General features: G+C 48.3%; 1 protein-coding gene across 1 annotated transcript in view; it reads right to left on the minus strand.

The window, feature by feature from the left end:
• Positions 1-17,074, minus strand: part of XRN1 (5'-3' exoribonuclease 1) — a 109,291-nt gene that overhangs the window by 45,952 nt on the left and 46,265 nt on the right. The window contains exons 17-25 of the mRNA XM_066241760.1: positions 15,894-16,014; positions 15,692-15,790; positions 12,229-12,332; positions 10,804-10,935; positions 9,505-9,667; positions 8,649-8,762; positions 6,783-6,881; positions 4,063-4,178; positions 3,400-3,546 (exon numbers count right to left, since the gene is read on the minus strand). Of these exons, the coding sequence (XP_066097857.1) occupies positions 3,400-3,546; positions 4,063-4,178; positions 6,783-6,881; positions 8,649-8,762; positions 9,505-9,667; positions 10,804-10,935; positions 12,229-12,332; positions 15,692-15,790; positions 15,894-16,014 (1,095 nt within the window). The remainder of the gene's footprint in view (positions 1-3,399; positions 3,547-4,062; positions 4,179-6,782; positions 6,882-8,648; positions 8,763-9,504; positions 9,668-10,803; positions 10,936-12,228; positions 12,333-15,691; positions 15,791-15,893; positions 16,015-17,074) is intronic.

The following is a 17,074-nucleotide window of genomic DNA, read 5'->3' on the forward strand; positions in this document are numbered from 1 at the left end:
CATCTATAGGCCACAGCCAAAACAGTTTTAAGAGGAAAATTCATTGCAATACAGGTCTGTCTCAAGACAAGAAAATCTCAAATCTCAATCCAACCTCATACCTAATGTAGAAAAGGACCAATAAACAAAGCCCAAAATAGAAGAAAAAAAATATCAGAGTGGAAATAAACAAACTTGAGTCTAAAACCACAATACGAAAGATCAATAAAACCAACAGTTGTTGGTTCTTCGAAAAGATAAACAAGATTGATGACACTTTCATCAGTTATGAAAAAGAGAAGACTCAAATAAATAATATCAGAAATGAAAGCAGAGAATTAAAAACTGACACCAAAGAAATTATAGGAAAATACTATTATACAAACAATCATATGCCAACAAACTGAACAACCTGGAAGAAAAAGATAAATTTCTAAAAACATACAATCTTCCAAGACTGAGGTCAGAAGAACCAGAAAACCTAAACAGACCAATTACAATTAATGATATCGAATCAGTGATCAAAATCTTTCAACAAACAAAAGTCCTGAACTGGATGGCTTCTCAGGTGAATTTTTACCACATATTCAGAAAAAATTTAATACCTATCCTACTCAAAATATTCAAAACTGAAGAGGTGAGATGCTCCCAAGCTCATTTTACGAAGCCAGCATTACCCTGATTTCAAAACCACACAAAGACACTAGAGAAAAAGAAAATTATAAGCCAATATCCCTGATGAACATAGACACTAAAAATCTCAAGAAAATATTAGCAAATCAACTTTAGCAATACATTAAAAAATAATACACCATGATCAAGTGGGACTTATATTTGAGATGCAAAGTTGGTTCAACATCTGCAATTCAAATCATGTGATACCACACAAAATCAAGCATACAATTTCTATGATCATATCAACAGATATAGAAAAGGATCTGACAAAATCCATCATCCATTTATAATAAAAAACTCTCAGCAAAGTGATAATAGAGAGCACATACCTCAACATAATGAAGGCCATATATGGCGAAACCACAGCTAACATCATACACAATGAGAAAGAGGTAAAACAGTACTTCTCATGATCCAAAACAAGAAAAGGCTATCCAACCTGTTTATTCAAAACAGTATTGGAATTCCTAGCTATAGCAATCAGCCAAAAATAAGAAAGAGAAAAAAAGAAAAGAAATAAAAGGTATTCAAGTTGGAACAGAAAAAAAATAAAACTGTCATTATTTGCAGATGACATGATACTGTATGTACAGAATCCTAAAGATTCTCCCAAAAAAGTACTAGAACTGATAAATGAATTCAGCCAAGAAGCAGAATACAAAATTAACATTCAGAAATTGGTTATACTCCAACAATGAACTATCAGAAAGAGAAATTAAGAAAACAATCCATTTATAATTGAACCAAAAAATAAAATACCCACAAATAAATTTAACCAAGGAAGTAAAAGACCTGTACTTGAAAACTCTAAGACACTCCAGAAAGAAACTAAAGAAGATACAAATAATGAAAGTATATACCATGATCATGGATAGGAAGAATTAACATCATTATAATATCCATACAACCCAAAGCACTCTACAGAGTCAATGCATTTTCTATTAAATACTAATGGCATTTTTCATAGGACTAGGACAAATAACCCTAAAATTGAATATGAATCACAAAAAACCTGAATAGCCAAAGCAATCTTGAAAAAGAAGAACAAAGTTAAAGGTATCATACTACCTGATATCAAATTATACTATAAGGCTATAGACACCAAAACAACATAGTACTGGAGTAAAACCAGACCTATAGGTCAATGGAACAGAATAGAGTGTCCAGGATACACTCAGCCCTACATGGTCAATTAATGTATGACAAATGGGATAAGAATACACAATGGAATAAAGACAATCTCTTAAATAAATGGTGTTGAGAACAGAAGAAAGATACCTGCAAAAAACAAAACTACACCACTTTTCATTCCATATACAAAAATAAACTCAAAATGGATTAAGGACTGAAATTAAGACTCAAAACCCTAAAGCCCCTAGAAGAAAACAGGCAGTAAACTCTTTGACATCTCTCTCAGTAATATCTTTTGGAGTGTGTTGTCTTAGGAAGGGAAAGAAAGAAGCAAACAAAATAAACAAATGAGATTATTAAAGAGTTTCTGTATAGAGAAAAAAAATCATCAACAAAATGAAAAGACAACCTATTAGATGGATGAAGACATTTGCCAATGATATATCCAATAAGGGGTTAATATCCAAAATTGTATAAAGAATTCACATAATTTAACACCAAAAAACCCAAACAATCTAATTAAAAAATGGGCAGAGGACCTAGACACTTCTCCAATGAAGACATACTAATGGCCAAAAGACATATGAAAAAATGCTCAACGTCACTAATCATCAGCAAAATGCAAATTACAACCACAATGAGATAACACCTCACACCTGTCAGAATGGCTGTCAGCAATAAATCAACAAGAGTTGGCTAACATGTGGAGAAAAGGGAACCCTCGCACACTGTGGGCAGACTGGTGGAGCCAACTGGGAAAGCAGTATGGAGGTTCCTCAAAAAACTGAAAAACAGAACAATATGACTCAGCAATTCCATTTCTGGGTATTTATTTGAAGAAACCCAAACCCCTAATTCAAAAAGACATATGCATTCCCATAGTTGCTGCGGCGTTATTTACAGTAGCCAAGATATGGAAGCCACTGGAGTGTCCACTGACAGAAATATGAATAAAGAAGATACATGTGCCCCAGGGAGTATGACTCAGCCATGAAAAGGAGTGAAATCTCACCGTCTGCAACGGTACGGATGGGCCCTGAGGGCATTCTTCTAAGTGAAATAATTCACACAGACCGAGACAAATACCATATGACTTCTCTTACACATAGAATCTAAAACACAAAATAAACGAACAAACAAAACAAAAACAAACTCATGGATACAGAGAACATTCTGATGGTTGTCAGATGAGATGGGTGTTGTGGGTGTGGGTGAAAAGGGGGATGGTAGTGAGGAGGTACAAACTGAGATGATAAAAGTAGTCTCAAGGATTTCAAGTACAGCCCAGGTAATAGAGTCAGTGATATCGCAAGAACTGTGTATGGGGCCAGATGGGTAGTGGACTTTTTGAGGTGATCACTTTGTAAGTTATACAACTGTCTAATCACTATGCTATACACCTGACACTCCCATAACATTGTATGTCAACTGTAATTAAAACTTTTTAAATTAAAATAAATAAAAGTCTGCCAATGCCAAGAAGGAGTTTACATGCACCACTTGTCAAATCTTCCTAAAAGAAACATTTTTTCTCTGACACTGGGATCAGCAGGGCAAGACTGCTAAGACCCCGCCCCGTTCCCGGGCACCTGCGGGGCCCCGCCGGGCACTCACCTCTCGATGTACTCAGCCAGTAGCTGCTCCGCGGCCGAGGAGTACATCCACTCGCTTCCAACTTTCTTGGTGTATCCAGGGACCTCCTCGTTTTTTTTGTTGAACTTGAGATTGAGCCCCACATTGGCTTTGTGTTCTCCGTGAGGGCTGAATTTAAATCACACGCACACACACCAGAAGAGTTTTAAAATTTCGTTCAGAGAACCAAAGTTTGGCTTTTAATTCTTAGAAAAGCTTAGTTTGGATTGTTCTTCTTTATTTTAGTTATCATGGTTATTTCCAAAGTAGCAGTAATTAAAAAAAATTGAGGAAAGGCTTCAAAATCTAAGTTAACAAAGCGTAACAGTTAACACAGATTACGTAACTAGGGAGCAGAGTAAAATGAGAAAATGCAGGGAAAGGTATTATTGAAATTCACACACACCTTGATACCTTTTTTCAAGGTTCAATTTGTTAACTGCTAAAATTAAAAACTGTCTTTTCAACCACCTAATAACACGTGCCATTTAAATAAAAGATCACCATCAAGAAATTTCTGCATAAATTTTCAGGAGAAGCCAGAGCAATTAATAAGTGAAAATATATACTGAAATAGTAACCATTTAATCTTTATCATTCAATTTTTTCTGTCACTGTAAGTAAATTTCTTTAACATAAACTTACTTTCTCCTAGATCCTCTTCCAATAAAAATACTTCCTGTAAACCTTGAAACAAGGTATCCACTCACTCCAAGGCGACTGGCCAACACATATCCTGGGTTGTACTTTATAGAATATTTCTTTGAATATAAAAACAAAAAGGTCAATTATAGAAACACAAAGCATTAAATGTTATTTCTTTACGTTTAAAATTTGGAGGAGCCCTGGCCAGGTAGCTCAGTTGGTTAGAGCGTCGTCCCAATAGGCCAAGGTTGCAGGTTCGATCCCTGGTCAGGGCACATACAAGAATCAACCAATGAATGCACAGATAAGTGGAACAACAAGTCAATGTTTCTCCCTCTCTCCCCTTGATCCTCACTCTCAAATTGATACATTAAAAATAATTAAAATAAATCACATTTGGCAGCAACCAGGACAGGACTAAGCACTGGATTGTGGCTATATAAAATTTCTGAAAAGTCAGGGATCACTTCTCTTTTCTGTTCTAAAGGATCTGTAGACAGACTTTTTCTGCCCCTCCCCCTCCTTGAAGGGCAGAACTCCCCAGGGTGGGTGCCAGGGAGGGGGGTTCACACCGTCTGTGCAACTGTCTCAAGAGATCAGCTCTCAGTGCTGAGCAGCAAGCTGCAGACAAGAATTACACTGAGAACATTGACTCTCCTATCCAAGCAGGGCTGAGTCAGGACCCAGGACGGAAGGAGACCCTGATTATCATAATGATGAATTAAAACATGGGTATGTCAGCAAAAAAGCGGCTACTGAGCAAAAGCCAAAAGTATCCTCATGTACGGATACAAGTAACACTGTTCCCTCACTTTCACTGTCACCTGAGACTAACAGGCTCCTGTGAGCTCCTCTTTTAATCTGTGCAGGTAAGGGAGCAAACCACGAAGACTGGCAATATTTTTTTACGTATCAGATCATATAATTTTTAACCAAAGGCAAATTACTCCCAAGTCCAGTACCAACTGGGGTCAGCCACTGTGTACTTCTAACACACTGTGCATAATGATAGCTCATACTTATTTTATATGGGTTTCACGTACTGTACTCATATTCATGAATATGTAAATATAAAACTTCTATATTTATATGAATTACAAAAATATTTTATACTCATATTTCATATGAAAACAAGGATTTTTATCACCAATAAATACAAAATTTCCAGAGATTGGTAGGGAACTGATTCAGCCACCATTACTCTTTCAAAGATCCTGTCTGCAGTCCCCTGTGAGTGGGTCAACGTTCTGGGTGGCCTGCAGACACAGTGACTGTCAGAGCACCCTGACCGGCTCCTCAAGATCTCACCACCGTTTCCCTCCGGAACCGGGTCAGACTGGGCAGTCGTGCACACAGACCAACGGGCCCCCACGGCCACAGCAGAGCTCAGCAGCAGCTCCCTGTCACAGCTAGAGCTACTTCTCTAAGGGGCACCTGGAAATGGGTCAGCTGGCAGGCAACCAGCCCTCAGTGTCCAGGGCCAAGGAGGCCCGCTGTCCTTCCCGGCAAAGGACATACTGGACTCCTGTAGAAACACTGGCTCTAGTACAATTAAAATGAACGATAACCACACAGAAACCCCGGAGAGTGCAAACCCACAGCTGAGCGGTCAGGGAAGAGAAGGAAGGCCTGAGCAGAAAGAAGTTCAAGTCCATGAGGACCGGGAGTGCCCAGGAGAGGCCGACCCACAGCACCGTGTGGTAGAGCCTCCAGCACAGCCCGGGGGTGAAGGTGGGGGGGGTCCCTCCAGGCCCAGAGAGCCAGGCTCCACGGCCTGAACACAGGTTCCTCCCCGTATCCCCAGGGCACAGTCCTGCTTCTACTCTAGGGGCCACACCCTCAGCTTCCTGATTGGGCTTTCTGGAGCCTTCTTCGAGGGGCCAGAGCCCAGGGGCAGGGGCCGCAGGGCAGCACTTCAGGCCAATCTGCCTGCCTTCCACATGTCCATCTCCCCCTGGGTGTGCTGAAGCCTCACACTCACTCTGCAGGGCAGGGAGCTACACACTTGACTGTCAGAGCACAGGACAGCAGTGAAAGCTGCTGCCCGTGGCCTCACTTCAGCCACGCTGACTATCCACGTGGCCTCACTTCAGTCACGCTGACTATCCCCGTGACCTCACTTCAGCCACGCTGACTATCCACGTGGCCTCACTTCAGTCACGCTGACTGTCCAATCAGTAAGAACAGTGGCCCCTCCCAGGAGCCCCCACCTCCACAGGGGAGCACCAAAGGAAGCCAGTGAACACCTTTGAGGAAAGGGCCCTGAAAAACGGTGCTGTGACCTTAAGTGCAATTTCCAAACTTTCTCTAGAAATGGTTCCCCTTGAGCTAAGGAGGGACACTAAACTTGTGCAGAAGGCCATCTGTCACTTGGAAGTAAAAATGCAGGCTTTGACTAACTGTGAAACATTTAACAAGCCCAAGTTGATTCCTAGTGGGCATGCTAGTCCATGTGCCACGGCGAAGCTTGAATACAGCAGCCCGTGATGACCGTCAGAGAGCAGTAATGGGGGTCAGTGCTCTCTCCCCCACAGGTCTACATGAAGTTCTGAGCAGACCCCACCCTTAGTTCTCAATAACACTGCTACAGATGTTACTGGGAATCTAATCAGAATTAAACAAGATGTTTACAATACATTCAAAGAGGTTGTCAAGAACACCATTCTAAACCTCCAGAGTTCCTCGGGCCTCAGCTGGACAAGACGGACTGCGGTACTTACGTGCTGGTTCTGTATGAGAGCGTCAAGGTTGGGCTCACAGGGAATGCTGAACACCACACGGATCCTACCTTCCGCAATCACATCCCCCGAATCCTGAACCTTGGAGGAAAAAATCACAGCATGTTTATTCTCTTCCACTACATTTCATTTAGTTGCTTTTTCTTCTTACTTAAAGTGTTTATTATTTCTAAATTATGATAACACAAAAAAGTTGGATATCAGTTACTCTCCTGGAATTTCTAAGTGAATGTAATCATATTGTAAATTTTACTTCCTTTGTTTTGACATCTGTGTTCTGTATGTGTGTTTAAATCTACATAATTACTTTTTCTGAACTTTTTGAGGGTATATTATATGTATCTGCCCCTCACCCCTAAATATTTCATGTCTACTTCCTAATAAGGATATTTCATTATATAATCACAGCACAGTTACGGAGTACAACATTTACACTGTTAAAACGGTTTTATCTAGTCTCTCCTGCACATTCCCATTCTGTCAGGGGACCTGACGTGTCCCTGATGGAAAGCCGTCTCCCTGCACGGCAGGCCCAGGCGGTGACCAGACCCGCACGCGGCCCCTCTCCCTTCAGCTCCGTTAACACAGGACAGTGACCGCCAGGCCTTCCCTTTCTCCTTCACAGCAGCGGCATCTGCGGGCAGGTCCCTTCCTCCCCCTCACTTGCCCTTAGGGAAAAGGCCCCTCATTTTGGAAGTATCTGAGGCTCCCTTGTGATTAGGCTCAGGGTAGGTATTGTGAGCAGAACAGTGCACAGCGGCTGTGGGCTTCTCAGAAATGTCACATCTGGAGGGGCAAGATGCTCACCTGTCACTCATCAGAACTTTGACCATACCATCAAGACGTTGCTCAATTTCTTCACTGTACAATTATAGTTATTTGTTGAACTTAAAACTAATGCATGTTTTGTGGGAAAACACTTTCAAGACCATGAGAACTTCCTGCTCCTGATCTAAGACTCCCTGAGACTTACTTCCAGCGGTGGTTGTTGCCCAGGTCAGTCTTTATCCCGAAGGCTGGACCGTGACACGCCCCCCAGCACGCTCCCCTCACTGGCCCGGACAGAACACTTTAAGCAAGAGTGCCTCCCGTCACCAATTATTCATCTCCACCATGAAATCATCAATTCCTGTCTCTGCCCCAATGGTTCATAGTTCATTCCTGCACATAATTATTCTGATCCTCAAACTGTCCCAGATTCGACCGGCAGGAGCCCCTGCAGCCTGGTTCTGGGACAACGTGATGTCCTGCCATCGTTCCTGGGGGCTCTCCCTCCCTTCCTGACACACCAGAGGCTCCAGGCCCGCTGACGCCCACCTGCCCCCCGGCCCCGGCCCCAGCCATGTCTCCAAGGAGCCCTGTTCTCTGCAGCAGGGTACGGCATCAGAGGGCAAGGTGTGGGCACTCCATGGGCTCACTGCCACCGGAGTCTCTCTGCTTCCTCCCTCCTGTGCCAGCAGACTAGGAAATCCGGCCTGTCTGGGCGTGGACTACATGCAGATCTGTTCATTCCTTTTCCCAGGAGAGCGCTGAGCTCGCCAGAACAGCAGCACACTTGCACACCCATCAACCCCAGCATTGTCTAACGTAACTCCAGGACTGGTTCATCTCCACCACCACAGCACACCGCCCAGGAGAGAAGGACTTGAATTCTCTCCCCCAACGTCCTGACCCCAGCCCGCTCAAGCGGAAGGCTGCGCAGCCAGACGAGTTAGAGGGGTCAGTTCTTCCTTATTTTCCCCCTGAGGTGTCACCTTTTCTCTGACACCTCAAGGAAGAGAAGTTAAAGAATCGTGTCAACCTCAAAGAAGAGAGAAAGAGCGATTCGTAACAGGAACAGGGACCAACCTCTCCAGTGCAGCCGTAGTAGGGGGTCCCCAGCATGAAGACCGTGCTCCTCGGAGGAAACAAGTCGTCCAGCGTTTTGATGTTGGAGAAACGGGAGTCGAAGGCGCTGATGTCCTGCAGAGGATGAAAGGTCAAAGGAAACCACCACGGTCAGAACCCAGATCGAGCGACACCCAGCGTCCGCCCCAGGGGACCACGGCCGTGAGGTCTGCGCATCTCAGAAGTGACCGTCTACACGGCCGCACTAGCAGCCACAGCTCCCGGCTGTCACCACGCAGGCTGCCATCCCCGGCACTGCACACGGCTACGAGCCCCTTCAGTCCCAGGACAGTGCGCTACGGGAGGCCACAACCAGCCCCTGTCACAGACGAGGGCACACAGGCACAGAGGGGGCGCCCCGCCCTGCCCCGGCCACACAGCTGGGCAGCCGGCTGGGGCGTCTGTGCTCTTAACCACAGCACCGTCCTATTTCCCCGAGTTACGGGGTATCCACACGCTTTGAGATGTTCTGATCCCATACCACACCTGAGATTATAAGCACAACAGTGTTTTGCATTTACTAATTTGTTTAAGCCAAACTTTTTTTTTTTTTGGAGAATAAAAATCTAAAAATGCAAGGATATAAAAGTTGACCCTGGAATTTTTCTTTTAGAGATTAAGTTAAAAAGTAAATTAAAAGGACAAGTTCCTAACCTCAGAGTGTCTGAGTATGTAACACTCCTTTAAAAGACAGTATTTCACAAAGTGTACTAGTCTTCATGATGCATCGCTATGTAAGGGTTAACGTGACACCGTCTTCTTACAGAGCATGCTGCCCTGGGCTCTGGGACGGAGCTGGGAGTCAAGGGGCACTCACCTTGACGATAGTTTGATACACAAAAGGGAGAACTTGCTTTGACCACTGTTTCTCTAGATGAACTTCACCGTCTTGAGTTATTTGGTATTTACGGCCTGTGAGTAACTGTGCGTACACGACTGCACATGTCTCATTTATTATGATTCCTTTTCTTCTCAGGTACCTAAAAGAAAGAATAAAGCATATAGACACGTATGAGTGTGTATGTATTCGAGGGTGGTAATGATCATCCAAACCATCAGCTCATCCTCAAACGCTTCGATAAATTCTAAACAAACTCACTACGTAACAGCACCATTATCGAAAAGGAGCCAAGGACGTATATCTAACCACACAAATGAATGTTAGAATCACAGCGCTGAGCAAAGAGGTCAGCTTCAAAAAGAGTACATTCTGTATGAATCAATCATACAACATTCAACAACAGAAAGAGGAACCTCTGAGTTAGAAATCAAAATAGTAATCGCGGGGCCAGGTGGCGGCAGGCGGGGGGGCAGGTGGGGCAGGCAGGGGGCAGGAGGGACAGGGTGGGGGGGCAGGGGGGACAAGGCGGGAGGGCAGGGGGACAGGGCGGGGGGCAGAGGGACAGGGCGGGGGGGCAGGAGGGACAGGGGGACAGGGCGGGAGGGGCAGAGGGACAGGGCAGGGGGGCAGGGAGGACAGGGCGGGGGGGCAGAGGGACAGGGCAGGGGGGCAGGGAGGACAGGGCGGGGGGGCAGGGGGTACAGGGTGGGGGGGCAGGAGGGACAGGGTGGGGGGCGGACGGTAAGGCCTGGAAGGGTCTGGTGTCAGAATCCTTGGCTTTCAGGGACAGAAGTTTTTCTTTGGTTCTGTTTCTTGACTTGTGTTCTGGTTACGCGTTTGAAAACTTATCAAGTAGTTCATGGTTTGTACACGCTTTCTTCTCTAGACACACACTTGCTAGGGGCTCATTCTGCACAAACTGCCCTGACCGTAGCATGTCTGTGGAGGGGTGTCCTGCAGTGGCTCCACAGTCCATGGGGGGGTGAGCTGGGGGAGACCCACAAACTTCCCTGACCGCAGCATGTCTGCAGAGAGGTGTCCTGCAGTGGCTCCACAGTCCACGGTGGGGGGGGTGAGCTGGGGGAGCCCCGCGTGGGCCAGGGCTGCGGGCTGGGGTGGGGCTGGGGCGGGGTTGGGGTGGGGCTGGGGAGGGGACCGCGCAGAGGGGGGCTCTGGGTGCGAGGAGATCGTGAGGTATGGTGGGTCGGAAGCGGAGGTGACGAGCACAGGAGCCCCGCTGCAGCTCTGTGACACCCAGCGCGTCAGGACACTCACTGTTCTGAAATGCCCTGGACTTCCTTTGTCCAGGTGGATTGTTCTTTGTCCCCAAGATGGACCACTCTGGAGGGCGGGGCTGTTCTTCCCAGATACAGTTTCTGTGTTCCCGGGGGTTCTTCCACGTAGAACCTTAAATGCGAAAATAAAACAGCCCCCACATCTGCAGTTTAATAGAGAGGTCTAGCAGGGTGAGTTGGCAAAGCAAAAAGGTGTCTACACTCTAAAACAGCAAAACAAAATGTAAAAGCTTTCTTTTTAAAAACTGTAATATAAATTTCAGAGCAAAATCTTGTCAACTATTTTAACCCAGATTTAAAAACAAATGACTAATCTTTCTCTCTTCAGAAACTAACTAAATCATAAAAATGTAAAAATTAGAAAGCATTTTTGCTAAAGATGGTTAACTTGACCCCAGAGCCACCGCGCCCGCCAGAGTTCCCCGGAGCCCTGTGGGTTGGAGGCCCAGCTAAGAGGACACAGCCAGGAAACCCAGACCCCATACGGAGCATCTGGCCTGCCCTCCTCGGTAGAAAGGCAGGGAGGGAGGTTCAGCCAAATCCTAGGACAGAAAACCAACACACAGAAATCCCCAGTATTTCTGCAGACTGGCTTGGGACAGGGAACGTTCACACACCCCATCTACGGTTGTTTCAAAGCAGGTTAAACGCTGAGCTCCGCTCCTGACAGAACACATGCAGCTCTGCAAGCTGGAGCAGGGGCTCTGACACGCAGGGCCACCGGGTCAGAGGACTCAGCAGGGTAGACGGCAGGCCCCCCGGACTCACGCCTAGGTTTAATACCATGCCTGTCAAAATCTCTCCGCGATTTTTGCAGATATACAATTTATTCTAAAATTTATATGGAAAGGCAAAGGGCCCAAAGCTAAAACAATGTTGAAAAAATTTAAAAAGGTGTGAGAAAGGCGCCTCCCTCTGCTGGGACCTGCTGCCCAGCTGGCAGGCGGATGTGCAGAGCAGGGAGGAAAGCAGGTGCCGGCCGGCGGCCCCCACAGAGGGCTCAGAATAGACTCGCTAACGTCCTAGCTACCTTATTTTCATCTTCCGATTACAGCTGACATTTACTATTAGCTTATAGCAGTTTCAGGTGAGCAGCTTGGTGCTTGGACATTGACGTAATCTGCAAAGTGACCCTTGGTAAGTCTCGTCCCGCCCGGCCCCACACACAGTTCGTTCTCAGAACCACCGCCTCCCTCCCCCGTGCTAAGCTCTGCGCCCAGGACCACTCTGTCACTGCTCTCTGTGCTGGGCCAGGAGCTCAATCGGGGCTGAACTTCAAGAGCTGTGACCAGAGGGCTGTCCTTTTCACTGCAGAGTGCAAATATTTTCACAACAACTGTATCAGTAAAAGCCACGAAGCAGCAAGGCAAACAGACATCTGTAAACATCATCAGTGGAGGCTTACTTGGTCTCTCCATCTGACACGGCAACGACGCGCGCTTCCTCCAGATGAGGCCAGTTGACGAAGACGGGCTTCCCGAGCACGGCGGCAGCAACGCTCTCAATCCGCTGCGGGGGAAGCAGCAGCACGCTCAGACCGCTCGGGCCCGGGGGACATTTCAGAGGCAATGTTAAACGGAAGGAAGAACTGGGAGCTGTTTGCGACTGTGGGCTGAGCATCGGCAGAGAACTCCGCGTGCGTGACGGAGACAGGCACACGCTTGCACACGCCAGCTGGGGACCCCGCCGTTCTCGCTCCGGCCGCCCCTCCACGTCCACTCAGCTCCACGGCTGCCTGCGGGAGCTCCGTCAGTTTCCCCGTCCTTACGCTGCACCTAATTGCTGACTACTCCCTCTTTCTAGTACGCTCTCCAGGATCTCCGGGATATTTTCAAGTCCTGTTTTCCTTTCCTTTTTGGAAAAGTTATTTTTCAGTTGTCTGTAATACCGGCCTTTCCTGGCCTTGAACGCAGCACGAGCCTGTGCCAGTTACCCAAGCAGACCTTGCGCTCTGCCCCCTCCGGGTTGGAGAGGCGGGTCCCCGTCGGTGCACACGCCCTGCGACACAGGGAGCCTGCTTCCAACTCGCTTCCTCAGCAGCGTGCATGGAGCGCCCCCTCGTCTTAACCCTGGGTGGAAGTGCTTACTGAGAAAACAAGCTTCAGGACAGACAGAAGGGCGCCCACGGACAAGGGGTCAGTGTCCCCAGTCCCTGCCGACGTGAGCAGACACACGCAGTGGGAAGCCTACGTCCTGCTGTCTCCTAGCTGAGGGAAGGTCTAGTCAATCTCTGGCTGTTTTTTAAAATTCTATCCAGCTGTAAAATTCCACGATTCCATCATTTTTATGATTCTTTCACTTACTTTTCTTATAGAAATTAAGGGGGGGAAAAGAGCAGAAATGCCTAGAAAAGGGTTACTATTCATCGGTCCATCTCAGAAGTCAGATAGTAGAAAAGAGGACCCGAGACGCGACCTCTCTTCATGCTGTGGTCAGTATCCTGGGGCAGGAGCACAGGCCTTACAGTGGGGACACTGCGTCCACCCGGTTTTGCAGTTTAAGATGACTGTCTCCCAACTTTCTGGTGCTAACTTTTAATTTTATGGATTCTATTTAGACATTACTTACTGTGAGCTACAAGGGAGTGACTATTCTGATCAATAAAACAAGCTTCATCGTCAGAACAAGGCTCCAGGAACTGTCCTGTCCCTCTGTCCACACCTCTAGTCCTGACTGCGTCCTCCCAGCCTCTCCCTCAGCGCTGGAAGCAGCTGCCCTCCTTCCCAGAGGGACGCTGTCACAGAAGCTGCGGACAAGCCTCTCCCTGCCGCCCGGGCACTGCTCTCACTGCACAGCGCCCTCCTCTCGGCCCGCACCCCCTTCTCCAGCACCCCCTCTCCTGTGCGCTCAGCTCCGCCCCCCCCCCCCCCCCCGCCTCTGTGCTTCCAGCCTTCTGCTAAATGAGGAGCATCTTCTCCAGGGCCCCCGCGGCCTGCCGCCTATGCTCTCCCTACTGGGTCCCACAGTCCTCGGGAGCGGGCTCCAGCTCCCCATCCACCAGGATGCACCCTCAAAGGCACCCGTGACGCCTGCACGGCAAACGCACAGCCTTTTTCTCAGTTTCTGTTCTTCTTGCACTAGAAGCAGCGCCCAGCCCACACTTCGGTGATGCTGCATACCTGGGGCATCTCTCTTACTTCTCTTGACACCTTGTCAGGGTCACTGTTCCATCCCCACCCTTCCTAATGGCTGAGTACTTCTTTTTTTTTTCAGGGACAGAAAGAGAGAGAGAGAGAGAGAGAAAGAGAGAGGGATAGATAGGGACAGACAGACAGGAACGGAAAGAGATGAGAAGCATCAATACTTTGTTGTGACACCTTAGTTGTTCAGTGATTGCTTTCTCATATGTGCCTTGACCGTGGGCCTTCAGCAGACTGAGTGACCCCTTGCTCAAGCCAGCGACCTTGGGCTCAAGCTGGTGAGCTTTTGCTCAAACCAGATGAGCCCGCGCTCAAGCTGGCGACCTCGGGGTCTCAAACCTGGGTCCTGCGTCCCAGTCCGAGGCTCTATCCACTGCGCCACCGCCTGGTCAGGCGCGGCTGAGCACTTCTTGATGCTGAGCCCTCGAATCCCGGGGCCTGACCCACCTCATGCTGTCGACTGTGCACTTGTCCCCTCAGCGCCAGCGCCAGGTGCTAAGCTGGGGACAAGGGCCCTCCCCGGTGGGCAGTGGTCGTCTAAAGCACAGGATGCTACAATGTGACTGTCTCCTCCGCCTTCCCAATCACGGCACGGAAGCAGAACCGTCCTCAACGAACTCACTCAAAGTGGAGACGAACTGCTCCACCACATACAAGTGAGGCTCAGGGCAGCGGGTCCCTGCAGAGAAAGGCCCACCGCAGAGTACGAGCACCACCTTGAACTTCCCTGACTACTGACCACGGGTCCCCTCACCCCAGGGACCCTCGCTTTTAACCTCTTTATTCCAGTAAACGGCCATCACTTCCTGGTTAATTAGCCTAGATCCTCAGTCACATTTCATATTTTCTCCTCTTTTCAACTCCTAGATTTGAACAACTGATAAAAGGTCAATTTTATTTAGCCGTGTTCACTTAGATTGGCAGTTTCCAGCCGGTAGGCTGCCAGGACTTTGACAACGTGCAGTGCCTGTCCAGAGTCGGTGCGCTGACCTCCTCTCTTCTCCGTAGGTTGTCATACAAAATAACGACAACAGCCGACACAACAACAGCCGTCCAGTGTGCATGAATCGAAACTACACCTGTCAGACCAGCAAACACGTCCTGGTGTGCCGCAGACCCTCGCAGCCCATCTGCGAGTCCCTGAGATGGCCGAGGCCCCTCCTGCCCACAGGAAGCCTCCACACCCAGCCTCTGACCCCACAGGCTGTCCCTGCCCCTCCGCTTCTCTCCTGTGCAACAGCCTATTACGCAGCCACCAAATTCATCTTTAAGAAAATTCCGATTTCAAGATAACGATCATGAAAAAAAAAACTAGTCCCAACGCCTCAGCCTGGAATTCCCGGTCCTCCGCGTCCTGGCGGCACCTGCCTCTCCAGCCGCCCCCTCCCCCGCACCCCCACACCTCCTCCGTCCACCCGGCCACCTCCCCTTCCCTCGTGCTGCACGTGGACTCCTACACAAGAGCGAGTGTTAAGAAAACCCTCACTCACAGAAAGGTTGAGACGCGGGAGCTACTGCACCCCACCTGTCTTCTACCACAACCCCCAGGTCAGGCGACTCCTCTCACCCAGAGCCCCTCTCCGGCCCCGCCCAGACTGAGGTCCAGGGCCCAGGCCCACGCGGGGCTCCGGCCGCCCGCCGCCCTCCCCGTGGACACCCCTCGGCAGCCAGGCTGCAGGCAGGACAGCTCTGTGCCGAAGGAGCCCCTGCCAAGCATGGGACACTCACCAGCTCCTCCGACTCCACGTCCACCGAGATCTCCAGCATCATGTTCTCCCCGCGGCTGCTCTGCTGGAACACCTGGACCCCGCTTTTCCTCAGAAAAAACTTGAGTGAAGAAAGAACGGCAGGGGATTTAATGTCAAGCTCTTCTCTGCAATCCCGGCACACTCACTACGAGCGCCACGGAGTTCCGAGCGGAGCGGCTGACCTTGTGTCGGATGTGCTTCAGGGTGGGGAAGCCGCAGAAGTACAGCGCCTTCTGGTCCACCCGGGTGATCCTGTTCTGGCTGATGTCCACGTGCCAGGCGTCCAGAGAGATCTTCTGGTACCTGGACGGGGAGCCAAGACAGGTCACCAGAAAGTCACAGGTTATACGCAATCAGTTTTTCAGCATCCCCTTGAATGTTTTGCAAGAGTCATCCTTGCTTTTATTTATTTATTTTTTAATTTTCCATTGATTCTGAGACAGAGAGAGAGAGGAAGGGAGAGGAGAGAGAGAGAGAGGCAACAACTCGCTGCTCCACTTAGTCGCTCCATTAGCTGTGTGCTCACTGGTTGCTTCTCCTACACGCCCTGCCCGGGGACTGACTGGTGACCATAGTGCCAGGACGGAGCTTTATCCTCTGAGCCGCTGTCCAGGGACTGGTCACCCTGGCTTTTAAACAAGGCACCAACAACTCCTCCTCACAAACAAAGACAACCAGGTTCTCTGTTGAGACAGGCACAACCATGCCTGGAGGAGACTGAATGCAAGTTTTCTCCATTTGTTTAAAACAAAACTATATATATATATATATATATACACACACACACACACACACACACACACATATATAAACAAAACCATACATATAATTATTTTTTAAAATAATGGGTCATATTAACTACATATAAACCTCCCTATCCTCCATATTCTAAAACCTAGAATGGAAAGTAAATATTTTATAATGTCTATTGACCTTTCTCTTGCTTTAAAAAAAGAAAAAACATCCTAAGTGAGAGGTATTCCCTTTGTCTGCAACTAGTCTGCCCCTGAGCACAGCATTTTCCTGGACGGCGAGAGAAGAGGATTAAACAAGGAAGACATTTTGACGAGGAAGATAAAGAAGTGGGTTTGGGGTAAGAAAACAGAGGGGCTCCGTGTTCCTTTCTGCTTCTCCCCAGCGGGGTGGCGGGGCGAGTCCCAGCCGGCCAATCACCACTGGATGCTGGAGGGGACAGGGGCCTCCAGGGAGCAAGCCCCCCACACCCCGGAGGGGCGACAGGGATGCCGGCTAAGGAGGGAAATCCCGGGACACAACGGAAGACGGAGAGAGAGGCAGAGAACCATACAAACAAGTGAGAGATGCCTCGTCTTTGGAGAGTGGGAGGTGACTAACTATAAATTGA

Source organism: Saccopteryx bilineata, chromosome 8 (assembly GCF_036850765.1).
Source record: "Saccopteryx bilineata isolate mSacBil1 chromosome 8, mSacBil1_pri_phased_curated, whole genome shotgun sequence".
In the NCBI taxonomy this organism is placed as follows: Eukaryota; Metazoa; Chordata; class Mammalia; order Chiroptera; family Emballonuridae; genus Saccopteryx; species Saccopteryx bilineata.